At 35.7% G+C, this 27,969-nt stretch overlaps 1 protein-coding gene across 1 annotated transcript in view; it reads left to right on the top strand.

The window, feature by feature from the left end:
- The window catches only part of ROBO1 (roundabout guidance receptor 1), a 1,262,210-nt gene that overhangs the window by 1,167,107 nt on the left and 67,134 nt on the right, over positions 1 to 27,969 (top strand). The window contains exons 10-17 of the mRNA XM_055567829.1: positions 2,819 to 2,943; positions 5,289 to 5,460; positions 17,844 to 18,049; positions 19,551 to 19,632; positions 19,801 to 19,969; positions 20,053 to 20,219; positions 26,051 to 26,172; positions 27,025 to 27,256. Coding sequence (XP_055423804.1) covers positions 2,819 to 2,943; positions 5,289 to 5,460; positions 17,844 to 18,049; positions 19,551 to 19,632; positions 19,801 to 19,969; positions 20,053 to 20,219; positions 26,051 to 26,172; positions 27,025 to 27,256 — 1,275 coding nt within the window. The remainder of the gene's footprint in view (positions 1 to 2,818; positions 2,944 to 5,288; positions 5,461 to 17,843; positions 18,050 to 19,550; positions 19,633 to 19,800; positions 19,970 to 20,052; positions 20,220 to 26,050; positions 26,173 to 27,024; positions 27,257 to 27,969) is intronic.

The following is a 27,969-nucleotide window of genomic DNA, read 5'->3' as shown; positions in this document are numbered from 1 at the left end:
TTTAATCTCGCTAATATAAAAGTGCCAATTAGGAGATTCTGTTCTAAGTTTGGCAAGGTTGTTAATATTCAGTCTTTGTGAGGTTTGGGAGGAGAGTTTCAGTTGAAATCAACTTGAATAAAATTGAGAAGAATGTTAATTTCACCAGTGTGTTTAACAGTGGGAATTAGAATCTAGATTTAAAGACAATTGATTAGTTAAGTAATTAAGGTAACTTAATATTTATACCATTAAATAGCCATTTAAGTGATACTGTAGGAGAATATTTTAGAACTATACAGTCCAATATGTATGGCTGCATTATCAGTAGATTTTCTTTTTTTCTTTGCTCTTCTAATTTTATTTCCAACACTGAACATATATGACATTAGTAACATGTTTATCTATTTTTAATTATAGTGAATTTAAATTTTGTAGCCTTTGAAAAATATCCCAGCATTTTATCATAAACATTAATTCGATGCACATGGTAATCCACTTTCTCAATCTAAATATAGGTAATGATTATAGAAGATTGATAGAGGCATATTTAATCCATTTTAATTTTTTCTTAGAGATATGTCTACATCTAATATCTAACATACATGTAGAAAAGGATTTTTTCTGAGACACGCCTTCTGGCTGGTGTCATTGTTGATGTTGGCTGGAGAATATGCCTATAAGATACAGAAAATTCATTTCCAGGCAAATACCCTGTGTGGAAGGATTGCTGCAGGATAAATGCAGTTAGCATAAGGGTTTGTATCCCTTGTTCCCACGTCTTTGAGGTTTCAGGCAAGCTGGCATTTTATAAAAGAAACATGGATTCTGGCACATGTTATTAGACATGCTGCTGGGATTTAGAAAAGAGACCACCCGAAGTTTTTACTTGTCTGAGTGATTTGAACATTTATATTTTCCTACTCAAATTCCCTGCATATATTGGAAATTCATATTCTCCCATTCATTTAATTAATCATTTGGTTTTCTTTCATTGAAACAAACCAAACTCTTTTCTGGATTTAGCTTATTATCCAGTCTTAGTCCTTTCAATTTCTGGTCTAATTTCTATGTCAATTATTCTAACCCTTAACTAAGGAATCAAATGCTCCTGTATGGATGTGTGTGGAGGAAAATCCCCAGGCCATGATGCACACGCCTGTTATTATACCTGGATAATGATGGTGTTTACCAAAGTCATGAGTAAACCACTCAATTACAATCAGAGTTTTAAAAAAAATTATAAGCTAGAACTTCAGTATTACCAAATGGAGCTAAACTTATTCTCCTAACGTTGTATTTTCTTCCATGTAAGTTATAGGACATTTGAAGGCATTTGCCCTGATTTTTCAGGTCTCCTGTAATTTTCTAGTCAAATGGTATAATTTCTACTAAACCTCAATTAAAAATAAAAAGGGAATATAGGAGAAAGCACACTCATCTAAAAGTTAGGAAATATAATTGCTTTCTTCAGTTTGGTGACCATGCAAGCTGTTTTACATATCCATTTTCTTTTTAAAAGAGGTTTTATATTTCACTTTACACACCTGTATACACACAAATGTAGAAAGTTTATATTTTGTAAATTTTATAAACTTTATATTTTAGATATTATAAATACTTGTATAGATGTCCCAGATGCAATTGACCAAAAAATATTTAGCAAGAGAAAACAGTACCATTTCAAATCCTCACCTTCATTAACAAAGAAGTCATATTCTTGTGAGCAGACTGGTATGTGAACATAATCTGGGTATACCTTTGGTTCATATTCACTTTAAGAGCTTATCCTAAGTGACTGACATAAGTAAGCGTATTTTTAAAGAAAAGTTTAGAAATAATGGAACAGTCTTAAAAAGTGGATTATGCTGTATAAACTGTAAATGTTTCTGATTTGAAACATTCACTTCAATTTGAACTGAAGAAAGGAGAATAATTAAGCATTTCAGACAACTGATAAGAAATGAATTTTAAAAGTGTAAACAGTAGGTAGAAAGACTTAGATTCAGTGCACATTTTTTCCAAGCATAAAGCACAGCCCAAAACAAGCTTTTTTTTTTTTTTTTTTAAGCCAGTGACTCCGTCAGCACACCTAATGTTTTCAGCTGCCACTGCTCTCAGTGTAACTGACACAATTTTCTGACACTCTATTTACTGCTGGATGAAGTGGCCATTTAAGTCTGTATAAATCAAACAGTTTGGACAAAGCTGGCAGTATTTATAATGTCAGGATGAGCAGATGTTTCCAATTTGCTCTCATTTCCATATATATTCTGTTTGAACATGCCCTTGCCTATGTAAATGAAAGAGGCATTTGACTCCCCCAATGCTTTAAATTCATTTCCATTCAAGAAATTGGACTGAAGATTTTAAATGGTTATACTTTCCATAGTAGCCTTTCAGGAGCTTTTCAGTCAAAGTAATTTTAGGACCTGCCTACATCAGGAGGTTCTTATGTGTAAGATTAATGTCCATACACCTTTAAGCAGCTCTAAATGAGAAGAAATGTTTGTTCATTCAAATTTCGAGTATATGTTGAATGTAAAGGGTCAAATTGTAGCTCAAGAAGTCTTTTTAACATTGAAGTCCATCTTAGAAGATCAAGTAATTAAAAAAAAAAATGTCTTTACAAACCTACCCAGATTCTCCTCTATAAATATGCAGGTAACAGTTTAGCTTCAATTGAATTAAGGGTGAAAATTGATGCATTATGTATAGCTAGATAGTACGTAACAAGTGATATAAATTAATGGCAGCACTTGGAATATCAGCAGATTGTCTCAATTAGGACAGTGACTGCGTGCTTTTGATTCAGGGTAATCTGTTTCATCTCCTTCAGAACCTCCACATTTTGTTGTGAAACCCCGTGACCAGGTGGTTGCCTTGGGACGAACGGTCACTTTCCAGTGTGAAGCAACAGGAAATCCCCAACCAGCTATCTTCTGGAGGAGAGAGGGGAGTCAGGTATGACCTTGTTCTAATATTTCAGTCAGCACAGGTGAAATGCCACGTAGATAAGAAAAAGCGACAAATGATTTAGTCACATAGCTGTTGCTTTAAGAGAACTGAGACATCTCTGAGTGACCTGAATATTTCAACAGTAAAACAGAATTTTAATTCTCAGATTTTTCCTGCCTAGTTTTGGTACACCAGGTGGTATACAGAATAGTAATTGTTTAATCATGAAAATTTCTTCCCAATTTATTTCCATTTTCCAATTTATTTCCTTTATTTTCAATTCAGCCACATTAAAAAAAACTACTTTTTTCTCGTTTATTCAGTTAGTTTTAACTTTTCTTATTCAGATAATTGTAATTATATTTTAAAATAGATTTGTACACATTTAAAACAAAGATAATGATGTCAGTGCAATTTCTCTGAAAGCACTAGGAATCTGGAGTATATTCTTTGCTTCTTTATGTTTTATCTATCATATATCTATCAATTAAATATTCATCAAACTATGTGAAAGGCTCTTTAGCATAGATGTTATATTGGATATAATTCAGTATATTTTAGTTCTTTGAAAACTGTAACATGTGATCACTTTTGCTGTCAAGTCCTACTCTCTGTACCTTTTTATAAACCAGAATTTTCTATTTACAGTGAAGCTAGAATATAGAGATCTGTGCTCTTAAAAATTAAGTTTCCTTTTGGACTTCAGCTTATTAAAGAGCTTATTAAAGTCTTATTAAAAGTCTCTTATTAAAGAGACTTCAGCTTATTTTGAAACACTTTCACTTTAAAAATAATAGGAAACTTTAAAAATAGTTTTAAAAATATGTTTTCTTATCTCTTAGTGACAAGTTCTTCAATAAATGGACACATCTTCCTTTACATATTTCTGATACTTGTGAAAATTATTCTCATTCATTTTTAATAAAATTATTCCTAACCTCTTTTATTTTTTGTTTAAATCAATCTTGAGATTGTTGTCTTCTGATCTGCTACTATGTTCATAAAAATTACATGGAGGTAATTTACCGACTATACTCACTAATAATTTGTATACCGTGCCATCAAGTTAACTTTTATTTTCATTTTGGTAGCAAATATCAACTTGATTATGGTATGGGGGCTATTATTTGAGTCTGATATCTTGGTTGGTTCTAACACATTCCACTGGGCCTCAAAGGACATAATTAGCTGACAGAAAATTAAAGACGAGAAAAAATATTTTAGTAGAACAGGAGGAATTGAAAGTATATTATACATGAATATCTGTGTATCAATAAGAGTAAATCCACTAGCAGATCTTAGTAGAATAATATTTAGATGATCCATTTAGTTATTTAAATAGATCATTCATTGTCATCTAATGTCTATATCACATTGGAAATAATTTTTTTATTTGATTTGGTTTGATTTAATAACTCACTATTTCTTAATATTTTGTTATTGAATACATATCATACACTAGTTGTTAAGCTCTTTTAAGTGATACATGTTAAAAGGCACCTACAATTTTTAAAAAGTAGCAAATTTGTTTGATTAGAAGAAATGTTGATATTATTTATTTCATGAAAAAGAATGATACTGTATGTTACTTTCCATGAAATATACACTCCTTCCACTGAGCAAGATGTTTAGATTCAAAGAGAGAAATTTGTACCACCAAGTAACATCACATATTGTCTAGAGTTTGTTTTTAAGATAACCTTCTGCAGAAATAAAATTCCATTATGAATTCTTAAATTCAATATTTGAATTTAAAATCTATGATAGATATGCTCACCATTTAACCAGAAAAATAAGAAACTTGACAATTTGATAGAGATTACAGAACTTTTATAATGGACACATAACAGAGATTCTTGTGATGTTACCAAAATGATAAACTTAATTTGTTGGAATGTGTTTAAATTTTAATGTTGTTTATATATTAAAAGATTTAATGTTTAGAATTCTAATAGTCACATCTATGTGCAACAAAACTTTTAAGTCTGTTTTGCTGAAATATGTAAAACATTTAACTCTAATAGTATCTTATATTCTTTTGTAAATAGTATTGTTTGACATTGAAATTATAAAGGCATATATCAATATTTAGAATTCATTTAAATTTTCAAATAACCCCATTTAAGTTTAGATGATTAAATTTCATGCATTTGTATGTGTGTGTACCTCTGTCTATGTGGGTATGTGATAGAGAATATTTAGTTTATTTCATACATATGTTTGTGTATGTATAAATATTTATGTGCTGTTGCTGCTGTTTATGTATCTGCTTATAAATATATAAAACATAAAAACATGTTGGAAACTAGCAACTAACCTATTATTCTTTCCTCCCAAATTCTGGGTTCTAGAATCTGCTTTTCTCATATCAGCCACCACAGTCATCCAGCCGTTTTTCAGTCTCCCAGACTGGTGACCTCACTATTACTAATGTCCAGAGATCTGATGTTGGTTATTATATCTGCCAGACTTTGAATGTTGCCGGAAGTATCATCACAAAAGCATATTTGGAAGTTACCGATGGTAAAGTAGAGCATTTTATTTCAAAATGGCAAAGTTTGGCTTAATGTCTAAAGAGAATGCCAGTAAGCACACTTATTTTCAACTTTGTATCCTTTCTTTTTTTTTTTTTTTAATTTTATTTTATTTTTAAACTTTACAAAATTGTATTAGTTTTGCCAAATACCAAAATGAATCCGCCACAGGTATACATGGGTTCCCCATCCTGAACCCTCCTCCCTCCTCCCTCCCCATACCATCCCTCTGGGTCGTCCCAGTGCACTAGCCCCAAGCATCCAGTATCGTGCATCGAACCTGGACTGGCAACTCGTTTCATACTCTTACAGTAATTTTGATATAAGGCTAAAAGGATAAAGATTAAAGTGATTAAATGTAAAATCATTTTTATTTTAACTAGGCTATATGAGATTTCTTACATCAAGTTAGATTCATAAAAGCATGACAATTATACAAGGAAAGTCTACACTGAATAGTTATACACAGGACTGTGTCCATGTTTTGAAAAATAAAAAATTATTTTAAAATCTCTTGGTATAAAACATCATCCTTTTTCTTTCTTCCAAATCATGAAGATAAGATGAATTGTTGACAGATCCTTCTCACAACTCAAGATGACCAAGTTTTTGTTCTGTTTATCAACTCTTCTAAGCATGATTAATTAATGCCAAATATAAAGATGCAGTAGTAGAGAAATCTGAATCTGAGCAAACTCCCGGAGATAGTGAAGGACAGGGAAGCCTGATGTGCTGTGGTCAATGGGGTTGAAGAGTTGGACATGACTTTGAGACTGAATAACAATAGAGAAAATCTCCAAACCATAAGATGGAGAGCAGTAAGAAGGAAAGGAAATATAAGTAAGCATATAAATATATAAAAAGTATATACAAACAGATTTCCTCTGCTCTTTGAAAATAGAGCATTCCTGTGAAACAGAAATATAAGTAGAAGTGGCATAAAGTGAGGAAATAATTGTTTCTTTTCATAAAACTGAAAATCCACTTCAGATTTATTTCAGTTAGCGAGCAAATACACTAATGTGCATGCCTGCATGCTCAGTCATGTCAGACTCTTCGTGACTCCATGGACTATAGCCTGCCAGGCTTCTGTCCATGGGATTTCCCAGGCAAGAGTACTGGAAGTGCATTTCCATTTCCCTTTCTAGGGGATCTTCTCGACCCAGGGAACAAGCCCACATCTCCTGCATTGGCAGGAGGAATCTTTACCACTGAGCCACCTGGGAAGCCCTATATTAATATAGGTCTTTCATAAAAGCAAAAAAGTGAAAGTTACTCAGTCATGTCTGACCCTGTGACCGCATGGACTATACAGTCCATGGAATTCTATAGGCCAGAATACTGGAGTAGGTAGCCTTTCCCTTCTCCAGGAGGTTGATCCCAACCCAGGGATGAAATCCAGGTCTCCCGCCTTGCAGGCAGATTCCTTACTAGCTGAGCCACAAGGGAAGCCCAAGAATACTGGGATGGGTAGCCTATCCCTTCTCCAGCAGATCTTCCCAACCCAGGAATCGAACTGGAGTCTCCTGCATTGGGGGCGGGTTCTCTACCAACTGAACCATCAGGGAAGCCCTCATAAAAGCAAACTGGCTTATAATGAACTTTCAAAAACTGGAGAGTACTTGTATATACATATGTATATATACATAAAAGAAATACATATGCACTCTTTTTGTTGCTGTATAGTATTCCATTGTAGCTTACAATTTATTTATGTTTATGTATGTACTCTTCTATTGATGGGTTATTTTCAATTCAGTACTTTTATTGATAAAGCTAAATGTTTCTGTAGACGACTATGGGTGGGCATATGCACTCAGTTATCCTGGTTTGCCTTTTCGTGGATACATATACTCTACTCATTTCTCTCTCTCTCTCTTTTTTTTTTTTCATTTTCCCATGTAGTCTGGATATATCTTTGTCTGATACATGTATTATAAATATTTATTCCCAGTCATTTGATTAATGATGATCTTAGGGCTTAAAAAATTAATTCTAATGAGAACCAATGTATTATTTTTTCTCCTGTGCTTTGTTCTTTTAGTTCCCTAGTCTACCTTAAGATCATGAGGATATTCACCTGCTTTTGTCTGGAATCGTTATTGTCTGTACATACGTTTGAGATTTAAGTTGTTAATCTTTAATTAATCTTTGTGTATGGTGTAAAATAAGGGTCAAATTTGCTTTTCTGCTCTTAGATGGATCCTAAATATTTCAGCATCAGTTACTGAAAAGGCAGTCCTTTCCCTGGTGAATTTCACTGGCATGTTAATCATAATTCAAATGAACATAAATGTAGTGAAAGTGAAAGTCACTCAGTCGTGTCTGACTCTTTGTGACCACATGAACTGTATAGTCCATGGAATTCTCCAGGCCAGAATACTGGAGTGGGTAGCCTTTCCTTTTTCCAGCAGATCTCCCCAACCCAAGGATCAAACCCAGGTCTCCCACATTGCAGACAGATTCTTTACCAGCTGAGCCACAATGGAAGCCCAAGAATACTGGAGTGGGTAGCCTATCCCTTCTCCAGCGGATCTTCCCAACCCAGGAAATGAAAGGGAGTCTCCATTGCAGGTGGATTCTTGACCAACTGAGCTGTGAGGGAAGCCCCCATAAATGTAGTAACCTACTTCTGTTTTCTCTGTTATATTCCAGTTATTTATGCCAGTATATGTGATCTTAATTATTATAGCTTTATAGTAAACCTTACAAACTGGTAAAGTCTCCAACTTTGTTTTTCTTGTTTTAGGTTGGCTGTTACAGGCCTTCTTCATTTTTTAATAAATTTTTAAAAACTGGTCAATTTCCATACACATAATACACACATACACACACACAGATATACATACATATCCTAATATCCTAGGCAGAAAAAAAATCAGAATTTTAATTTTAATTCCACTTTAATTATTGAACAATTTAAGGAGAATTAACATCTTAACAATCCGAGTCTTCCAACTTAGGGAATATTCTGTCCTATCAAATCAAATATATACACAGTATCCACCAAGGTCTGACACATGGTAGACACTCACTAAATATTTTGTTTTAATAAGTAGGTGTAACAAAGAAGGAAGGTATGAACAGCTAGCTGTTGATTAAGACATACTTCAAAATTCAGGCTGTCTCACTCAAAAGTTCACATTCTTAACACTGTGTATGACATACATTATATATCTACTGACTCCAATAAATTAGGATGACCTAAAATATTTTGGGGGCTTCCCTTGTGGCTCAGCTGGTAAAGAATCCACCTACAATGCGGGAAACCTGGGTTGGATCCCTGGGTTGGGAAGATCCCCTAGAGAAGGGAAAGGCTACCCACTCCAGTATTCTGGCCTGGAGAATTCCATGGACTGTATAGTCCATGGGGTCTTAATGAGTTGGTTATGACTGACCCACTTTCACTTTCAAAATGTTTTTACAATTTCTTAAATTTATTCAGTTCAGTTCAGTTCAGTCACTCAGTCATGTCTGACTCTTTGCGACCCCATGAATTGCAGCACTCCAAGCCTCCCAGTCCATCATCAACTCCCGAAGTTCACTCAAACTCAGGTCCATCTAGTCGGTGATGCCATCCAGCCATCTCATCCTCTGTCGTCCCCTTCTCCTCCTGCCCCCAATCCCTCCCAGCATCAGAGTCTTTTCCAGTGAGTCAACACTTTGCATGAGGGGCCAAAGTACTGGAGTTTCAGCTTTAGCATCAGTCCTTCCAAAGAACATCCGGGACTGATCTCCTTTTGAATGCACTGGTTGGATCTCCTTGCAGTCCAAGGGACTCTCAAGAGTCTTCTCCAACACCACAGTTCAAAAGCATCAGTTCTTCGGTGCTCAGTTTTCTTCACAGTCCAACTCTCACATCCATACATGACTACTGGAAAAACCATAGCCTTGACTAGACAGACCTTTGTTGGCAAAGTAATGTCTCTGCTTTTGAATATGCTATCTAAGTTGGTCATAACTTTCCTTCCAAGGAGTAAGTGTCTTTTAATTCCATGGCTGCAGTCACCATCTGCAGTGATTTTGGAGCCCAAAAATAAAGTCTGACACTGTTTCCCCTGTTTCTCCATCTATTTCCCATGAAGTGATGGGACCAGATGCCATGATCTTAGTTTTCTGAATTTTGAATTTAAGCCAACTTTTTCACTCTACTCTTTCATTTTCATCAAGAGACTCTTTAGTTCCTCTTCACTTTCTGCCATAAGGGTGGTGTCATCTGCATACCTGAGGTTATTGATATTTCTCCCGGCAATCTTGATTCCAGCTTGTGTTTCTTCCAGTCCAGCGTTTTTCATGATGTACTCTGCATATAAGTTAAATAAACAGGGTGATAATATACAGCCTTGACATACTCCTTTTCCTATTTGGAACCAGTCTGTTGTTCCATGTCCAGTTCTAACTGTTGCTTCCTGACCTGCATATAGGTTTCTCAAGAGGCCAGTCATGTGGCCTGGTATTCCCATCTCTTTCAGAATTTTCCAGTTTATTGTGATCCACACAGTCAAAGGCTTTGGCATAGTCAATAAAGCAGAAATAGATTTTTTTTGGAACTCTCTTGCTTTTTTGATGATCCTATGGATGTTGGCAATTTGATCTCTGGTTCCTCTGCCTTTTCTAAAACCAGCTTGAACAACTGGAAGTTCATGGTTCACGTATTGCTGAAGCCTGGCTTGGAGAATTTTAAGCATTACTTTACTAGCGTGTGAGATGAGTGCAATTGTGCAGTAGCTTGAGCATTCTTTGAAATTGCCTTTCTTTGGGATTGGAATGAAAACTGACCTTTTCCAGTCCTGTGGCCACTGCTGAGTTTTCCAAATTTGCTGGCATATTGAGTGCAGCACTTTCACAGCATCATCTTTCAGGATTTGGAATAGCTCAACTGGAATTCCATCACGTCCACTAGCTTTGTTCATAGTAATGCTTTCTAAAGCCGACTTGACTTCACATTCCAGGATGTCTGGCTCTAGGTGAGTGATCACACCATCATGATGATCTGGGTCGTGAACATCTTTTTTGTACAGTTCTTCTGTGTATTCTTGCCACCTCTTTTTAATATCTTCTGCTTCTGTAAGGTCCATACCATTTCTGTCCTTTATCAAGCCCATCTTTGCATGAAATGTTCCCTTGCTGTCTCTGATTTTCTTGAAGAGATCTCTAGTCTTTCCCATTCTGTTGTTTTCCTCTATTTCTTTGCATTGATCACTGAAGAAGGCTTTTTTTTTTATCTCTTCTTGCTATTCTTTGGAACTCTGCATTCAGATGCTTATGTCTTTCCTCTTGTCCTTTGCTTTTCACTTGTCTTCTTCTCACAGCTATTTGTAAGGCCTCCCCAGACAGCCATTTTGCTTTTTTGCATTTCTTTTCCATGGGGATGGTCTTGATCCCTGTCTCCTGTACAATGTCACGAACCTCTGTCCATAGTTCATCAGGCACTCTGTCTATCAGATCTAGGCCCTTAAATCTATTTCTCACTTCCACTGTATAATCATAAGGGATTTGATTTAGGTCATACCTGAATGGTCTAGTGGTTTTCCCTACTTTCTTCAATTTAAGTCTGAATTTGGCAATAAGGAGTTCATGATCTGAGCCACAGTCAGCTCCTGGTCTTGTTTTTGTTGACTGTATATAGCTTCTCCATCTTTGGCTGCAAAGAATATAATCAGTCTGATTTCGGTGTTGACCATCTGGTGATGTACATGTGTAGAGTCTTCTCTTGTGTTGTTGGAAGAAGGTGTTTGCTATGACCAGTGCATTTTCTTGGCAAAACTCTATTAGCCTTTGCCCTGCTTCATTCCGTATTCTAAGGCCAAATTTGCCTGTTATCCAGGTGTTTCTTGACTTCCTACTTTTGCATTCCAGTCCCCTATAATGAAAAGGACATCTTTTTGGGGTGTTAGTTCTAAAAGGTCTTGTAGGTCTTCATAGAACCTTTCAGCTTCAGCTTCTTCAGCATTAGTGGTTGGGGCATAGACTTGGATTACTGCGAGATATCGAATGGTTTGCCTTGAAACCAAACAGAGATCATTCTGTCGTTTTTGAGATTGCATCGAAGTACTGCATTTCGGACTCTTTCGTTGACCATGATGGCCACTCCATTTCTTCTAAGGGATTCCTGCCCGTAATAGTAGATATAATGGTCATCTGAGTTAAATTCACCCATTCCAGTCCATTTGAGTTCACTGATTCCTAGAATATCGACATTCACTCTTGCCATCTCCTGTTTGACCACTTCCAATTTGCCTTGATTCATGGACCTAACATTCCTGTTTCCTATGCAATATTGCTCTTTACAGCATCAGGCCTTGCTTCTATCACCAGTCACATCCACAACTGGGTATTGTTTTTGATTTGGCTCCATCCCTTCATTCTTTTTGGAGTTGTTTCTCCACTGATCTCCAGTAGCATATTGGGCACCTACCAATCTGGGGAGTTCCTCTTTCAGTATCCTATCATTTTGCCTTTTCATACTATTCATGGGGTTCTCAAGGCAAGAATACTGAAGTGGTTTGCAATTCCCTTCTCCAGTGGACCACATCTGTCAGACCTCTCCACCTGTCTTGGTTGGCCCCACAGGGCATGGCTTAGTTTCATTGAGTTAAACCAGGCTGTGGTCCATGTGATTAGACTGACTAGTTTTCTGTGAGTATGGTTTCAGTGTGTCTGCCCTCTGATGCCCTCTTGCAACACCTGCCGTCTTACCTGGGTTTCTCTTACCTTGGACATGGGGTATATCTTCATGGCTGCTCCAGCAAAGCTCAGCTGCTGCTCCTTACCTTGGATGAGGGCTATCTCCTCACCGCGGCCCCTCCTGACCTTGAACGAGGTGTAGCTCCTCTCTGCCCTCCTGCGCCCACGCAGCCACCACTCCTTGGGCATGGGGTTGATGACTGTGAAGATACATAATGAATTTGATAAGGATTGATATAATCAATATTTAGAAAGTGAAACATAGATTTGCAAATATGTTTATGATTACAACTTTATAAAGCAACTTGTATGTAAAGATGTACATGAAAAATGGCCAAAGGAAACTATGATAAAGTATTTTCAAATATCCCTTACTATTCTCATAATTGAAAGCAAGACTTTCTAAGTGCCTTTGACATGGCTTTATCATGAAGGGTTATATGTGAGAATAGATCAAGCATATCAACTTATGCTAAACTAAAAGCAAAACAAAACCCCTAAATTTGTGGATTTGGAATTCATCCCTAGTAGCCAGTTCACTTCTAAAACTAAATGTCCTGTTTCATCTTACCATCTCTGGGGAGATTTAAGGTGGTTTTGTATTCCTGTGGTGGTACTAAATTTTTAGTTTCGTTTGTTCTGGAGTCCATAAATATTGTACAGACAACTTACAACTATGGACTCATTCTTTATAGGTAAGCTGTACCTATTGTTTGTTCTGACATTATCAGTATTTCAGTTCAGTTCATTTCAGTCGCTCAGTCATGTCCAACTCTTTGTGACCCCATGAATCGCACAACACTAGGCCTTCCTGTCCATCACCAATCCTGGAGTTTACTCAAACTCATGTGCATCAAGTCGGTGATGCCATCCAGCCATCTCATCCCAATCCCTCGTAGCATCAGAGTCTTTTCCACTGAGTCAGCTCTTCGTATGTGGTGGCCAAAATATTGGAGTTTCAGCTTCAGCATCAGTCCTTCCAAAGAATACCCGGGACTGATCTTTAGAACGGACTGGTTGGACCTCCTTGCAGTCCAAGGGACTCTTAAGAGTCTTCACCAACACCACAGTTCAAAAGCATCAATTCTTTGGCACTCAGTTTCTTCACAGTCCAACTCTCACATCCATACATGACCACTGTAAAAACCATAGCCTTATTTACATATTACCAAATCAATAAGAGAGATATAAGGCAGAGTATTTTCTGGATACTATTTGACTTTAGTTTCTCATCTTTTTCTCTTTATTGTTTGCAAACAGAACAAAGGCAAAGGCAGAACAAAGCATGAATCAGAGAATATGGTAGAGCATAATTGTCTTTGAAGTGCTGTTTCTTTGCACCAGAGGCCTACATCTAGTCACATTCGACTCAGGAACATAGAAATTCATGTCACCTATTTAATTGAAAATGCTTCTTCTCTTTATTACTAAAAAGTAAGAAAAAGTAGTTAGTGGTGACTGAATGATATATTAAATCTAAAATCGCTTGCATGAATCTCTCAAAAGTTATTGATATACAGTGGAAAGAGGGTTAATTTTCCAATTAGTAACTATTTGCCAGTTGCTAACTTTTTGATTTTGATGTCACTTGAGTTTCCAGTGTTTAAGCTTCCTAATTGCTGAAAAGAGATAATCGTTTACAGCCTACAGGAATTTGAGATATGTTTTGCAAAGTGATGGCAATTGTGATATATGACTCCTAACGTTTGTTGGTCTGCATGCTAAGTCACCTCAGTCATGTCTGACTCTTTGCTACCCTATAGATGCAGCCCGTCAGGCTGCTAAGTCTCTGTGGATTCTCCAGGCGAGAATACTGGAGTGGGTTGCCATTTCCTCCTCCAGGGGATCTTCCCGACCCAGGGATTGAACCCGAGTCTCTTATGTCTCGTCTCCTGCATTGACAGGCATGTTCTTTACCACTAGCATCTCCTGGGATGCTCCGTTTGCTGGTGTATAGATGTAATTTTGCATACTCAAACTAGTCAGTGCGCGTATGTTATTCTATACTGTTTCTCACTTAAAGTTATCTTATGACTATATTTATATGTATTAACATAGACTTTATGATTATTTTTTGAGGTGACAAAAATATTATGTCTGATGTTATATCTTTACATTTAGGGTCTTTAAATCTTTCACTGAACATGTGGAAAACTAGGTGAACTTATATAACCTGTGTTCTACCAGGGATATGTCACCTGTTGCATGGAACCAGCACCACTATGAGCAGCGTCGCCACTATATGATAATTTAAATAAGCAGTTATAGTTATTTAATGTCTCCTTTGTGCCAGGCACTATGCTAGTAACTTTAAACAGATCAATCATTTCAAACCTGACACTGCACTTTATAGATAAGGAAACTGAAGCAGAGAATGGTCAAAAGATATACCCAGATTGCTATGTCTCTGTCTCTATTTCTGCCTTGCAAGTAAGACCATCTACTCCATTTTTGTAGATTCTACATATAGGCATTAATATGTGATATTTCTTTTACTCAGATACCAAGGAGGAAGTGGGGCTAGGAGCAATTGGGAGATTGGGATTGATACATATGCACTATTGATTCTATGTATAAAATAGGTAACTAATGAGAACCTACTATATAGCACAGGGAACTCTACTTAATGCTCTGTAGTGACCCGAATGGGAAAGAAGTCCAGAGGAGAGGGGGTATATGTATATGTATGAATGATTCATTTTGCTGTACAGTAGAAACTGACACAATATTGGAAAGCAACTATACTCCAATAAAGATAGATTAATTTAAAAAAAGATATACCCAGAGCCTTCAGATACTAGCTAGCAGAACTGAGGTTTAAAACAAAAGTTTGCACCATCCAATACAGTAGCCACCTGCCACCTGAGGCTATTTAAATAACAATTAAAATTACTTAAAGTTACACATCCAGTTCCTCAATCACACCAGCCACACTCAGGGGCTCTGTAGCCACTGGAAGCCCTTGGTTTGTATATTAAAGAGCACAGATATGGAACATTTTCATTTTACAGTGCTGAATCCTTCTGATTCCAAAGTCCATGCACTTACTTTCTTTAAATCATATTTCTGTTTCTTACACATCCTGCTCTACTACCTGATAATTAATTCTAATAATCCAAATGTGTGCTATTAGACTCTTTATTTGAAGTTTTTTTCATAAATCCTAAATTTAGGGTTGATTTGTAAATGTGCTATGCACTTTAGTTTGTGTAACTTTAGATGTTTTATCAGTGTTTTATTTTAATCTGTGACACCAGCATATTCCGTTGCCTTACCTAAAAATGTAAAATTGCTTTAATGAACTTTTTTGCCTCTGATTTGCATATTACTATTTTATAGAAAAGGGTAAGTGGTGATTTCACAATTCATATAAATGTCTAGCTTTTTGCAATTAGCAAAGCACATGGAATATTTATTATTCCCCTTAAATATTCATAGCAATCCCTGGAGCTGGTTAGAACAAGTATTATTATCCTCATGTTACAGATAAAAACCAGAGACTTAGATAATATAAAGAAGTTGCCTAAAGACACATGATAGATGGTATAGGCTGATAATCAAGCCTGCTCCTCTTTTCTTGCTTATTTTTGTAAACCACCCAAGGTAAACTAGGAAGAAATCAGTAACTGGGAAACAACATCATTGTTCTGGGTTGGGATAGGATAAGGAAGTGCAAAGGATGCTAAATATGAAGCAAATATCAAAGAACTGTGAAGATACAGAAAGTTGAATAAATCCCCAGATACTGAATTATTTCTAAATATAACAAGACTATGAAAGTAAACCACTGTGCTACTGGGCTTAATTATAATCAGTTATAAAGAACCACTCTGTTACTAATTTAATTAATATCTAGAAATAAATATTCATTCATTTTAGAATCAAGGGAACGCAGGTGGTAGAGTCTTATAAAAACCGCAGTGCAATAAAACACTATCATTATTTTTTCATACATATCAGGAGGGGCATTTAATTTTATTTTAGCCCAACTTAACAGATAATGTAGAAAAGATTAAACAACTCTAAGCAAAGGAATTATTGGCTTATATTTTTTCACCCGTGGAGTATCTGAAACATTCCTGCCAAGTTTCAACCTCCAGCCTTCTAATACACCCCTACGGTATTAACAAATTTCACACTAGCAACCAAAGATGGAAGAGAATTGGAAGGGTGAAGTAAAAATGCACAGTTGCTGATTTCACTCTCTTGCTTTCTTGTTTCTCTTAGATTGAATGCCCAACACTAATAATTATTGCATGATAAATGAGGAACAAATTGAAGTGTGACTCCAGCTTGTGCAGAATCTTTGGTACATAAAACTTTGAACATGACACATCCAGGCTTGAAAATGTTGCATCCAAAATTTAGTTACTCTGGCAAACAGTTTTCTTTAAGCAGGCAGTTTCTTAGAGTTGTCTTTTGAATACTCATGACATAAAATTTTTAAACTAATATTCAGAATTTTAAAGTTTAATAATGAAAAATGAACTTTTTTTTGTTTGTTTAATCATTTACAAAACTATCTATGAAATTTCACCTAAATTCCCGAGGTCAAGGGATAGAAAATCTCTCTAATGCAGGATTTATTCTCATTCCACTACAGTTGTTGTGGATTTTTCCCAAAATTATGATTTTATTGTCTCAGATAAAGTTTTTAGATTTTTTTCATATAATAAAAATAATTTTATTTATAAAAATTGCCTTCCATTGTTTCCTTCCATAGGACATTAAAACTGTTAATAAAATTAGTGAAGCATCTTCCTATTCCTATAATTCTGATATGGAAGTGTGTTATTTCCTGAGTTAGGGTATCAGCTTGAGTTATATTTTTGGATTTGTCATTGTTTAGTCGCTAATCTTGTCCGAGTCTTGAGACCCCAAGGAATGTAGCCCACCAGGTTCCTCTGTCCATGAGACTTCCTAGGCAAGGATACTGGAATGCATTGTCATTTCCTTCTCCAGGGGATCTTCCTGACCCAGGGATCAAACCTGAGTCTTCCTCATTGTAGGCAGATTCTTTATCACCTGAGCTACCACCTACCAACAGTATTTTTGGACAGTTTTCCAGTTTCCCTGAATTTATTAGGATTGAGATATGTTTAAGCATGTACTATTTTAATAGAAAAAAATCCAATATCAAAAGAGCTCAATCATATTTATTTGTCAGTTATCAAAGTCCAAAGCATGTTTTCGGATACAAAATTATCAGACATGCTGGTGTGATACCATCATTCTATCTGTTGGACACAGAACAATTGTCAAATTGGCTTTGGTTCATTTATGAAAATCTGTCTCATACATTTCCTTAGGGTAAATAGTTTTTTGTAGTCATTTTGTGTTTTACATATTTTAAAATTTAAAAAGCACAGTACTCCACTTCTCACCACCATACATCTTCACCATCCACAACCCTTATGTAGTCTCTGAACTCTTAAATTAAAAAGGTCCCTGGACAATTGCAGCAAGCCTACTCAGTGGTTGGTCACTTGAAAGGAGTACATTGTATCTCATTTTAATATTCTGAATCAGTACATCATAGAAATGCATTCTGAATAATGCATGTCTCCTACTTTAATTACTTGTTTAATTAGTGTGTTTCAAAGCCTAGAGCAACTGCTGTTGCTCAGATGATTAGAAAATTGCTTCCAGTTGCAGAAATCTATTTCCTGTTGTTTTTGCTGGCAGTGATTGCAGACCGACCTCCCCCAGTCATTCGACAAGGTCCTGTGAATCAGACTGTAGCAGTGGATGGTACTTTAGTGCTCAGCTGTGTGGCCACAGGCAGTCCAGTGCCCACAATTCTGTGGAGAAAGGATGGAGTCCTTGTTTCAACCCAAGATTCTCGAATCAAACAGCTGGAGACTGGAGTACTACAGATCCGATATGCAAAGGTAACTTATGACACCCTGGGTTTCCCATTTTGTTCCACTTTGTTTTGCCTCCAGCAAACCAGTGTTGAAGCCTCAATTTTTAGAAATAATGAAATGCTAATTGCAGTATTAATATATGTTTAATTTGATGCTTTAGTCTTTCAGACACTTCTCTGTGTATATTTCTGGTGATATGACTCATAATTTACCCCATGGCAAGTAGTGTAAGGTTTTACATGGAGGAGAAAAGGATGAGAATTTGTGGGAGAAAAAAAATACCTTCCAAGCAGTGATAAAATGCATTCCTTCCATTTTTCAAAGCTTTTTTTCCGGTACTATATTATGTGCTGTAAACTTCAAGAGTTCTATTGTGACTATTTGGTTCAGCATTTCGCAATTACAGAATACTCTACATGCAAACAAAAATGATAAAGCACTGTATAGATTCAATGTACATTCCAAATCAGATTGTGAAATGATGAAATCTCACAGGTTTGTGGGAACAATTTAGGGATTTACCTTCCCAGGACGTCACATCCCATACCTGTTCTTTTCAGGACTATATTGTTTTGTTTTGGTTTTTCTTTTTCATTTTAGGTCAAGATGAGACAAGCTCATGGGGCATATGAAAGAGTAGCTTTGACCGCAATAAACATAAATTTCAATTGCTTTATTGCCTATTGTGAGCGGCTTCTTTGGAGTTTTGGATCAACATAGCAGTTCATTTCATGTGCCATGAAAGTTAATATGTTGTACTTTTTTGTGACAATGATTGTGACTTTGTTATTACATTTGCCAGAACAAAATGACAGCATTCTTGCATTATCCAATGTTATTTGATGATAGAGTTATTGCCTTAAGCAGAGGTATATGGGTTCATTATGCTACTGAGGATTTTACCATTGAACATGTGACCTGTGTTTGTTTTCTGGCAGTCAGACGTCTGAAGGGGGAGAGAGCATCATTCTAGCTGGGGTTTAACTTTATACTTGCTAAACTGCCTGAAGTTACAGGTTAGAAAAATAAAATGAAGAAAAAGAGGGAATGCTTTAAGAAGAAATCATTTTGTGTCTATCCATTTTCTTTAAATATCTGTTTATCTCCTTTATCCATGTGGCTGTAACTCAGGTAAAATATGAAACAGCAAGAAGAGTCATTGGCTATACTTTATTAGCCTTACTATGTGACTTAGTAAATATGAAATATAAATTAGTATTAAAGATTAACCCTTTGAATTTAAGGTTATATACCTCGTGTACTGTGCCTGACACAGAAATTGATGATGTTAATGCACTTAAATACTATATCTTTATCATACAATTAGAATAACAATTTGTCTTTTGTCTTCATGCAGCATTTTAAGTCACATTCAATGAAAACATGTTAAATTAAGAGGAAGCTTCTGGTTAGTGCATTTTAAGGCAGCTATCCATATTCATGGGCCATACACAAAACTAATTGTTTTTCCAGCCCATTGAGCTCCTGAGTATTCCAAATATTTATTTTCCATATGTCTTCTCAGCTGGGTGATACTGGTCGATACACGTGCATTGCATCAACCCCTAGTGGTGAAGCAACATGGAGTGCTTACATTGAAGTCCAAGGTAAATTTGATAGTATTTTACCTAAAAGCGAAGCTTGAAATGTAGTTGTTTCCTTACTGGTAAAAAGATGAAGTGGATGTCTTGGAAGTCTAAGTAGGGGATGGATATTTTATCTACATTTATGTGCTTCTCTGTGTAAGCATCTTTCATTTCTTTCTTCTTTGTTAGAATTTGGAGTTCCAGTTCAGCCTCCAAGACCCACTGACCCAAATTTAATCCCTAGTGCCCCCTCAAAACCTGAAGTTACAGATGTCAGCCGAAATACAGTAACGTTGTCATGGCAACCAAATTTGAATTCAGGTGCAACTCCGACGTCTTACATTATAGAAGCCTTCAGGTAGAGCGAAGATGTTGTTTCCTAGTTCTCTTTTTTGATTTACCATTAAATATGCATGTTCTAACTTATGTATCTATCCATAGCCATGCATCTGGTAGCAGCTGGCAGACTGTAGCGGAGAATGTGAAAACAGAAACATTTGCCATTAAAGGACTCAAACCTAATGCAATTTACCTTTTCCTTGTGAGGGCAGCCAATGCATATGGAATTAGTGATCCAAGCCAGATATCAGACCCAGTGAAAACACAAGGTGAGTATTGATTTACTCAGCCTTGGGACACCTACTTATCTATAGGTGTTACAATTATACAAGTAAAATCATTTGTACTACATGCTAAGATTATATATTTAAAATATATATGTTTTAGTTGCTCAATTAATTTTTTAATCATGGTGTTTGCAAACTTTCTTATTTTCTTGACTAAGCACTCCATGACTTGACAAATAACAAAGAAATGTTTCTCATTTTATAAAGTCAAAAATTCAATGAGCAAAAATATTATGAGAATATTTTTATAATATATTCAGTTTCTTGACTTTTAAATATGGTTACATGTGGATGTAAAATCTTAATGACACATCTTTTTTGTGATTTAATCTTAATCACAAATCACAAAATCTTTCATTGTATTTAAAATTAAGTAAATTTTGTTTATGAGACTAATATTCATGACCTTTGGGATGATTCTTGAACATTACGAACATAATGAAGTAATACTCTCTGGAAATCACACAAATGTAAGAGATAATTATTCTTAACCCCTCTGTCCAATCTTTCCAAAGCATGGAAAAGAACAATCTAGGTCTATATATTCTTTGGTCTATCTTTCATTGTCAATTATGTGAACCATAATGTATTAAACTTTCAAATGGAAATCATGTATGTGTTCATCAAAGCTGGGTTAAAGAAACAGATACAAGGAAAAACGAACATGTTTGAAGCTGCTTCTAAACACATTTGAATTTGGAAATTTTTTCACTTGAACCACGTTCTGGATATACTGCTTTTTATTGTCTTTCATGAATAAGAATTATTTTTAGCTTTCAACAGATTATTACCTCCTATTCACCCTCTTGTTCCTCCTGTTATTTTAATGTTTGAGCAGTGGTAAAACTTATATATTGAAAAAAAGGTGAATTTGAATCAACCTGTACCTTTTATTTTAATATATTGTTATCACAGTTAAAATATACTTTATTCATATAAGATTAGTAAAGAAAGGTTACCTCTAGATGGTAGAAATTAGAAATATAAGATTCTTTTGTGAATATACAGAGGAATCATAATGTCTCTATCTTTGTGTGTTTCCAAAGCAAAAATTGAAACTTAGTTACAGTGATAGAAAAAAATTGTACACAGAAGTACTGAAAGATTTAAATTACTTTTTCCAGTTTTGAGAGAGAGTCTAGCTGCCACGTTGGGCATTTTGTCTTCTCTAGAGAGTGTATAAACAACCTTTTGAGGAGGACCTTTTGTTTCAGAATTCCCAGAGAAAGCAAACGGAGCTGTGGAACATGCCCACGTCTGTTTTTTGCTGTGTGAAATCAACACACCCAAATGCATATATTTGCTATTATGAGTCACTTCACCAGTAGCTTTAGTAGTCTCGGAGCCTGCCTTAAGGCAGTTTGAGGTTTTCAGTGTTATATACGCATTTGTAAAGAATGCAGAAAGTAGGACAGCTGTAAAGTGAACTGAAACTTTGGTCCCCAGTCCAGTGGTCTCTACCCAGTAGACCTTCGTGAAAGTTTCTGATTAACTGTGATCTGTCATATACACATATGAATGATTTTGTAAAATACATCCTCAACTGTAAATGAGGAGTAGTTAATGCTTTATCTGTTAACTTGTTTTTAAAAATTTTAATCTACTTACCTTTATACATGATAGCTAGCAGAATAACCTAAATGAAATGAACCCATGTCAGCTGGAAAACTAGAAACAGTAAAACAAGCATACCGTTTTGAAATCAAAAAATTTGTTATCTCAGCTCCTCAATCTATTAGCAAGCTATTGAGTCCTGAGCATTGATTCCCTTAACTATATAATGGGGCTAAAAATCCCTACTCCACAGGATTGGACAATGATTAAATTAGCCAATTTTATGAATATGCAGGACTCAGACTTCTTTTCTATGTTATACCATAAGACTTTGTCATTTGTCATTGGATTTGTATTTCTTTCACTGGACTAAAGATAAGGGAAGTTCATAAAATTTGAGAAACACAGCTCACATGCTGAGTGAGAGAACCAGAATTAAGTAACTCGACAGACTGGAATGATGGGCCAGCACTAACAAGATTAAAATTAATGGAGTAAATTTAAAAGACTGGTAGGTTGAACTTAGGTTTTGAACTTAGGTTTTAAAATTTAGCTGTAGAAGGATAGGCTGAGGATACTGGGCTTAAAAGGAGTGTGTGCATTGGGTGTGTTGGGGGCAGGGTCGGCGGGGGAGCTGACTTCAGTGTTTGAAGTCAATTAGAACACCTCCCAGAGCCAACTGAGTGAGTAGTTGTTGGAAAAACAAATGTAGTCTTAGCAGAATTATATGCAGAGCAAAATCTAAACTGGTCAGATCATGAATAGAGTAATGTGTTCTTTTTTGAGCACTACATTTTCAGGTAGAATTTTAAGATATTTAAGAAAAAGATGAGGATGGTTTGGGAGGCTGCATTGAAAGCTAAAATTCATATCACTGGAAAAAAAAATCTAGAACTTGGCACAAAAAATTATCCCCCCAAATAATAAAGTTAGACTAGGCCTGATATTTTTTTTTCCTTAATATTTTAAGAGACGTTTGTGTGAGCAAGATATGCTTATTTAAAATATTCGCTAAATAAGACCAGCGAATGGGAGTTAACATTGAGGCAAATTTCACTGTCTAGTTTTAGATGGCTTTTGAGACACAGTGAAACTGAGCTGAGTCAGACCATAGCAGGAGCCTGGGGAAGAACCTGGGAAAATCCAATTGACAGAATGCGTAAGCAGTTAGGGGAAGAGCCGAGGTGGAGGGAATTCAGGAAAGACTTGTTGGAAATTGATTCACAGGAAGCAGGCAAGCTATTTGTTTTCATAATTTTTCTTTTTAGTATTGATGGACTGATTGATTTGGCTGCATTAGGTCTTAGGCGTGCCACATGGGATCTTTGGTGGTGGCATTCAAACTCTCAGTTGTGTCATATCAGATCTAGGTCCCTGACCAGGGTTCGAACCCGGCCACCACATTGGGAGCACAGATTCTTAACCACTGGACCACCAAGGAAATCCCAGCATAACTTCTTTAACTGCTTCTGCAGCATGGCTTCAAGAAAGTCTTCCCCGAGTGGAGATTCCTATGAGTAAACTGGGTCATAAGTTAAAGTTGCACAGATATAGGGCATAGTTTCCTGTTCAGGAGTCAGGTAGACCTATGTCATACCCTGGGACAGGGTAATCAAAATGTGCTCTCTCAAATATAAGATTTGATAATGCAAGGGAGATGATATGCGCAGCTAGCAGGTGGGGTGGGGGGATTGGAGACAAATGAAAGTGGTTGTTGCCACTATTAATACTATTCTTTATCCACATTCTGTCCACACAGCATTCTTGAACCCTATCTTTTATAGAATGTGTACACAGACACAGAATGCACAGAATATACGTGTGCTCTAGGTAATAAGAGACCAATTATTGTAAATAATGATATGGGACCTGAATAATCCCATCCTCAAAGATCGTGTATAGGAAACTCCAATACTGGGGAAATGGCAGGGGTATAATAGTATCTAAGATTTCCTCCAAGTTTGATTCTGAATGTTGGGAAGACCTTTTTCATGATAATACACTTCTTTCAGGAGGAGAAGGAAAACAAGAACAATAAGGAGACCAATTAATAAATGTCTCAATATTACACATTAAAGTATTAAACATTACTTTCCATTTTTCTTTCTTGTGAGGAATTTTCTGATATAATGTTCTATTTCCAAGATGGTGACAGTAGGCAAGAGAATCTAGAAACTTTCATGAGAGGATTAACTAGCAAAGGTTACCTCAACCAGAGAAATTAGTGATTGCCATGCAAATAATAGTAGTTACCTTTAAAAATGATTACTGACATGTTTGAAGATACTTCCTAGAAGGCAGACGATTTCCCTGAGGATGGAATCTTACCTATGAGAGAGCATATTTAGAAGCTAATGTGTATAATATGTGTATGTGTTCCATACAGTAATTCACTTTAACTCACCTAGTGTTAATTAAACACATTCTATATGTATGTCATTGTGTTAGGTATTCTAGGTTCATAAAAATGGACCCAATCCCTACCTTCAACAAAAGGACTTTCTATGCCTTAAGAAATTCAGTTCTCACAAAAACACTCCAAAGTGACTTCCACTGATACTGCCATTTGACAGATGAGGTAACTGAAAAATAGTGCGGTTACAAAATCTTCCCAGTGTTACATGGCTGTCAAGTTGCTGAGTTGGGGAGTTGCCAGTTCTGTCCGTGAATGCCACTCTTACCCTAGAGATAGATGGTAATTAAGTTCTACGAGCAATGGAGACTAGTGGGGAAGGAAATATTCCTGAGATGAAAAACTTAAAATCAAGTATTTTCTATCTATAGTCTGTGGCCTGAGGACCAATATGAGCCAAAGCTATTCCTAATGTATGATAAAGGATGAGAAGCCAAAACTCAGTTTTTCTCAGTTTGCTTATTTATAAATTTATGTCAGAGGCTCAGTATATATATATATATATATATATATATATATATATATATATATATATAATATCAAGATTTTACATCGAAGAGTCTTGAATAGTACTCTGGATCTGTCATCTCTTTCATTTGCCCGCCTTCCCTGAACTCTATCAAAGATACTTACCAACCTCATTTGTAAAAATTTTTATTGAAATACAGTTGATTTACAGTGTTGTGTTAGTTTCGAGTGTATAGCAAGTGAATCAGTTATACAAATGCACATATCCATTCTTTTTAAAATTATTTTCCCAGATAACTGAACTCACTTTTAATATCCATGTTTTTGTTTTCTACCCAAACTCAGTTCTTTATTTATTATTCATAAAACTAATATTCTTATTTCTGTTGCTTATGAGATGGAAAGCAGTCTAGAATATATGTGCCAAAATATGGTATTTGAGAAGGACAATTCTAGATATAAAAGTATTAATTTTCTTCTCTTGTTCATACTACTGTAAACAAAGCAAAGCATCTGTATTTAGAAAATCTCTATAGAAACAGGCAACTTTTATCAAGTACAGACTTTTTAGTGAGTTTAGCAAAAATACTTCTTTGTTGGGAAAAAAAAATCCAGCATAAATGAATACTAGTAGCAGTTTTAATTATCACTATATTCTTGGTCTCCTTTCTAAAAATGTTGATATTTTTGAGATTTAAAACTCTTTTTTGAAACTTTTTGACAGGGATACGATAATTACAGTAAAGCAACCATCAATTAAATAGATGTTAAGTACTCTTTTTCTCATCAGATTTATTCTATTTTATCCTGTTGGTGGTTTCCATACCCCCTTTTATAACTGCTAACTATCTTATTTGGAAAGATATCCAGGTTTATCTTATAAGATGAGGGGTGTCTAATTTCTTTTTGTGCTTGCTTTTCACTTAGGTGTTTCCATTCTCTTCGTTACTCATCTACTGGTCACAGATCCTCGATATGTACTTTCTTGCATGGTTAGGATCACTACAGAAGGTTATGTAACAAACTCAGAGGGAACTGCACTAAGCCATTCATCCTAGGCAAGAAAGCGGTCATTACATGATAGGAGGAGCTGTCAAACACTGATGTTTGCCATTGTTATTTTTGCCACCTGCTCTGTTTTGCTTTCTATATGCCCTCTGCTTGTTATCTCTCTCTGTATGTCCTGTCCTCCTGATTCTAGTAAAAAGGTTAAGTTGTTCCTATTTTATTCTGTAGCACAGACTGGAATTATTCTTCACAGTTGGAATGATTCTTCTTTTCTGAGATTTTCTATGAATGAAAGGATTGTTTCCCCATGCTTTTATTCAAGTCAGAAACATTGTCTAGGCTTTGACACAGTCTTCTGGGATTGTTGCAGATGTTCCCCCAACCAGTCAGGGGGTGGATCACAAGCAGGTCCAGCGAGAACTGGGAAATGTTGTGCTGCATCTCCACAACCCTACCATCCTTTCCTCCTCTTCAATCGAAGTGCACTGGACTGTGAGTCGTTGTTGCTCTTGTAATATTTGATCTCAGCCTTGATAAGCAGATGACTTTTTGGAGATCATTGTATGAAAAATGTGCATATGTATATAATAGATAGTTAAATTGTATATATCTGTTCCTTACTTCCCCACCAATGATAATTTTATAATGTAAACATTGTTTGTTGTGGTAGCTATGAAATGGTTTTAAACAGAGAAAAATGTCATCTTGCATGTATTTTATATTATGCAGTAATGAACTGGGTTGGGAAGATCCCCAGGAGGAGGGCATGGCAACCCACTCCAGTATTCTTGCCTGGAGAATCCCATGGACAAAAGGGCCTGGTGGGCTATGGTCTGTGGGGTAGAAAAGAGTCAGACATGGCTGAATAAGCACACACACAATGAACTTTACCCGTCTCAAAGGAAACAAGCTATATATTCCTAATACTCTTCAAAAGAGTGTATATAACTTATAGAATTATTAACATATGAAAATTTTTAACTGAGAACTGTTTCTAAATAGCATTAAGTAGTCTTTTAAAATTAGAAAATGGAAAACACGTGTTGTTTCCTTATCCCCTTGACACTCTGACTTGTCTCTAGATGTCCACCAGAGAACTGCCATGGTGGCCACATTTCTGCATGAAGCATAGAAATTCATAGCTAATATTATACATTAAGCTGGAAAAGTGGACAGATTACAAAAGATAGTGATTTGTTTCTCATATTCTACTTCATATAGACTAGAAAACTGTGAGATGAAGCCAGATAGAATTGTTTTGCCTCTTGTCACATTAATTTTCATGATTTTCTAAAAAGTCAGTGGAAGGCATGAGTGATTGCATTTTATTTGTCATTGTAATAGGTGGACCAACAGTCTCAGTATATTCAAGGATACAAAGTTCTTTACCGCCCGTCTGGAGCCAACCATGGTGAATCCGAGTGGTTAGTTTTTGAAGTGAGGACCCCAACCAAAAACAGTGTGGTTATCCCTGATCTCAAGAAAGGAGTCAACTATGAAATTAAGGCTCGTCCTTTTTTTAATGAATTTCAAGGAGCAGATAGTGAAATTAAATTTGCCAAAACCCTAGAAGAAGGCAAGTATAATGGAATGCGTGATGACTGTGCATTGCAATACTTTCATTAGGCTTTTATTAACTTAATTGAAAATTTTTAATGGTAATAGTGACATTATTAACTGTCTTGGTAGTGAGCATTATATTTTGTTAATAGACGTTATTTAATTAGAACTACTAAAAACTAAAGTCTGTAATACTTGACTTGCTTTAATAGCGGCCTATATAAAAATGTGCAAATGTGAACATTGTATTACTTAGTTACTTATCTTGGATATATCTAGTTATTCAGAACTAAAATTCACATTTAAAGATGTAATTATCCTCAATTTGCTTGCCTTTCCATTAATTTTTTCATTCATTTATCAAATGTTATTTTGAGTGATGATTTGTAAATAAAGTGAGTAATGTCTTAGTTGGCCCAGGACCTTCTGGGATTAACATTTTATGGCTCATGTCCCTAGAAACCCCTCAGCTCTACACAAACCAGTATGTTTAGCCACCGTGTAACTGGAAATTAAATTAGTATTTACATAAAGGTTATAAGTTACATGTCACAGGTATAATCTTTAAAAATAACAAGAATTGTTCCTAAATTGTTCCTTTGATTACAGTAAATTATAATACAGTTAATGTCATGGATGGTTAGCCTTTATACTTTTGAACATTTTAGGGAGAACATGGCACTTGGATCGGAAAGAGAGGAATTCTCCTGGAATGTTTTGTGGAGATAA

This window comes from Bubalus kerabau, chromosome 2 (assembly GCF_029407905.1).
Source record: "Bubalus kerabau isolate K-KA32 ecotype Philippines breed swamp buffalo chromosome 2, PCC_UOA_SB_1v2, whole genome shotgun sequence".
In the NCBI taxonomy this organism is placed as follows: domain Eukaryota; kingdom Metazoa; phylum Chordata; class Mammalia; order Artiodactyla; family Bovidae; genus Bubalus; species Bubalus kerabau.
This window is presented reverse-complemented; position numbering and strand designations above follow the sequence as displayed.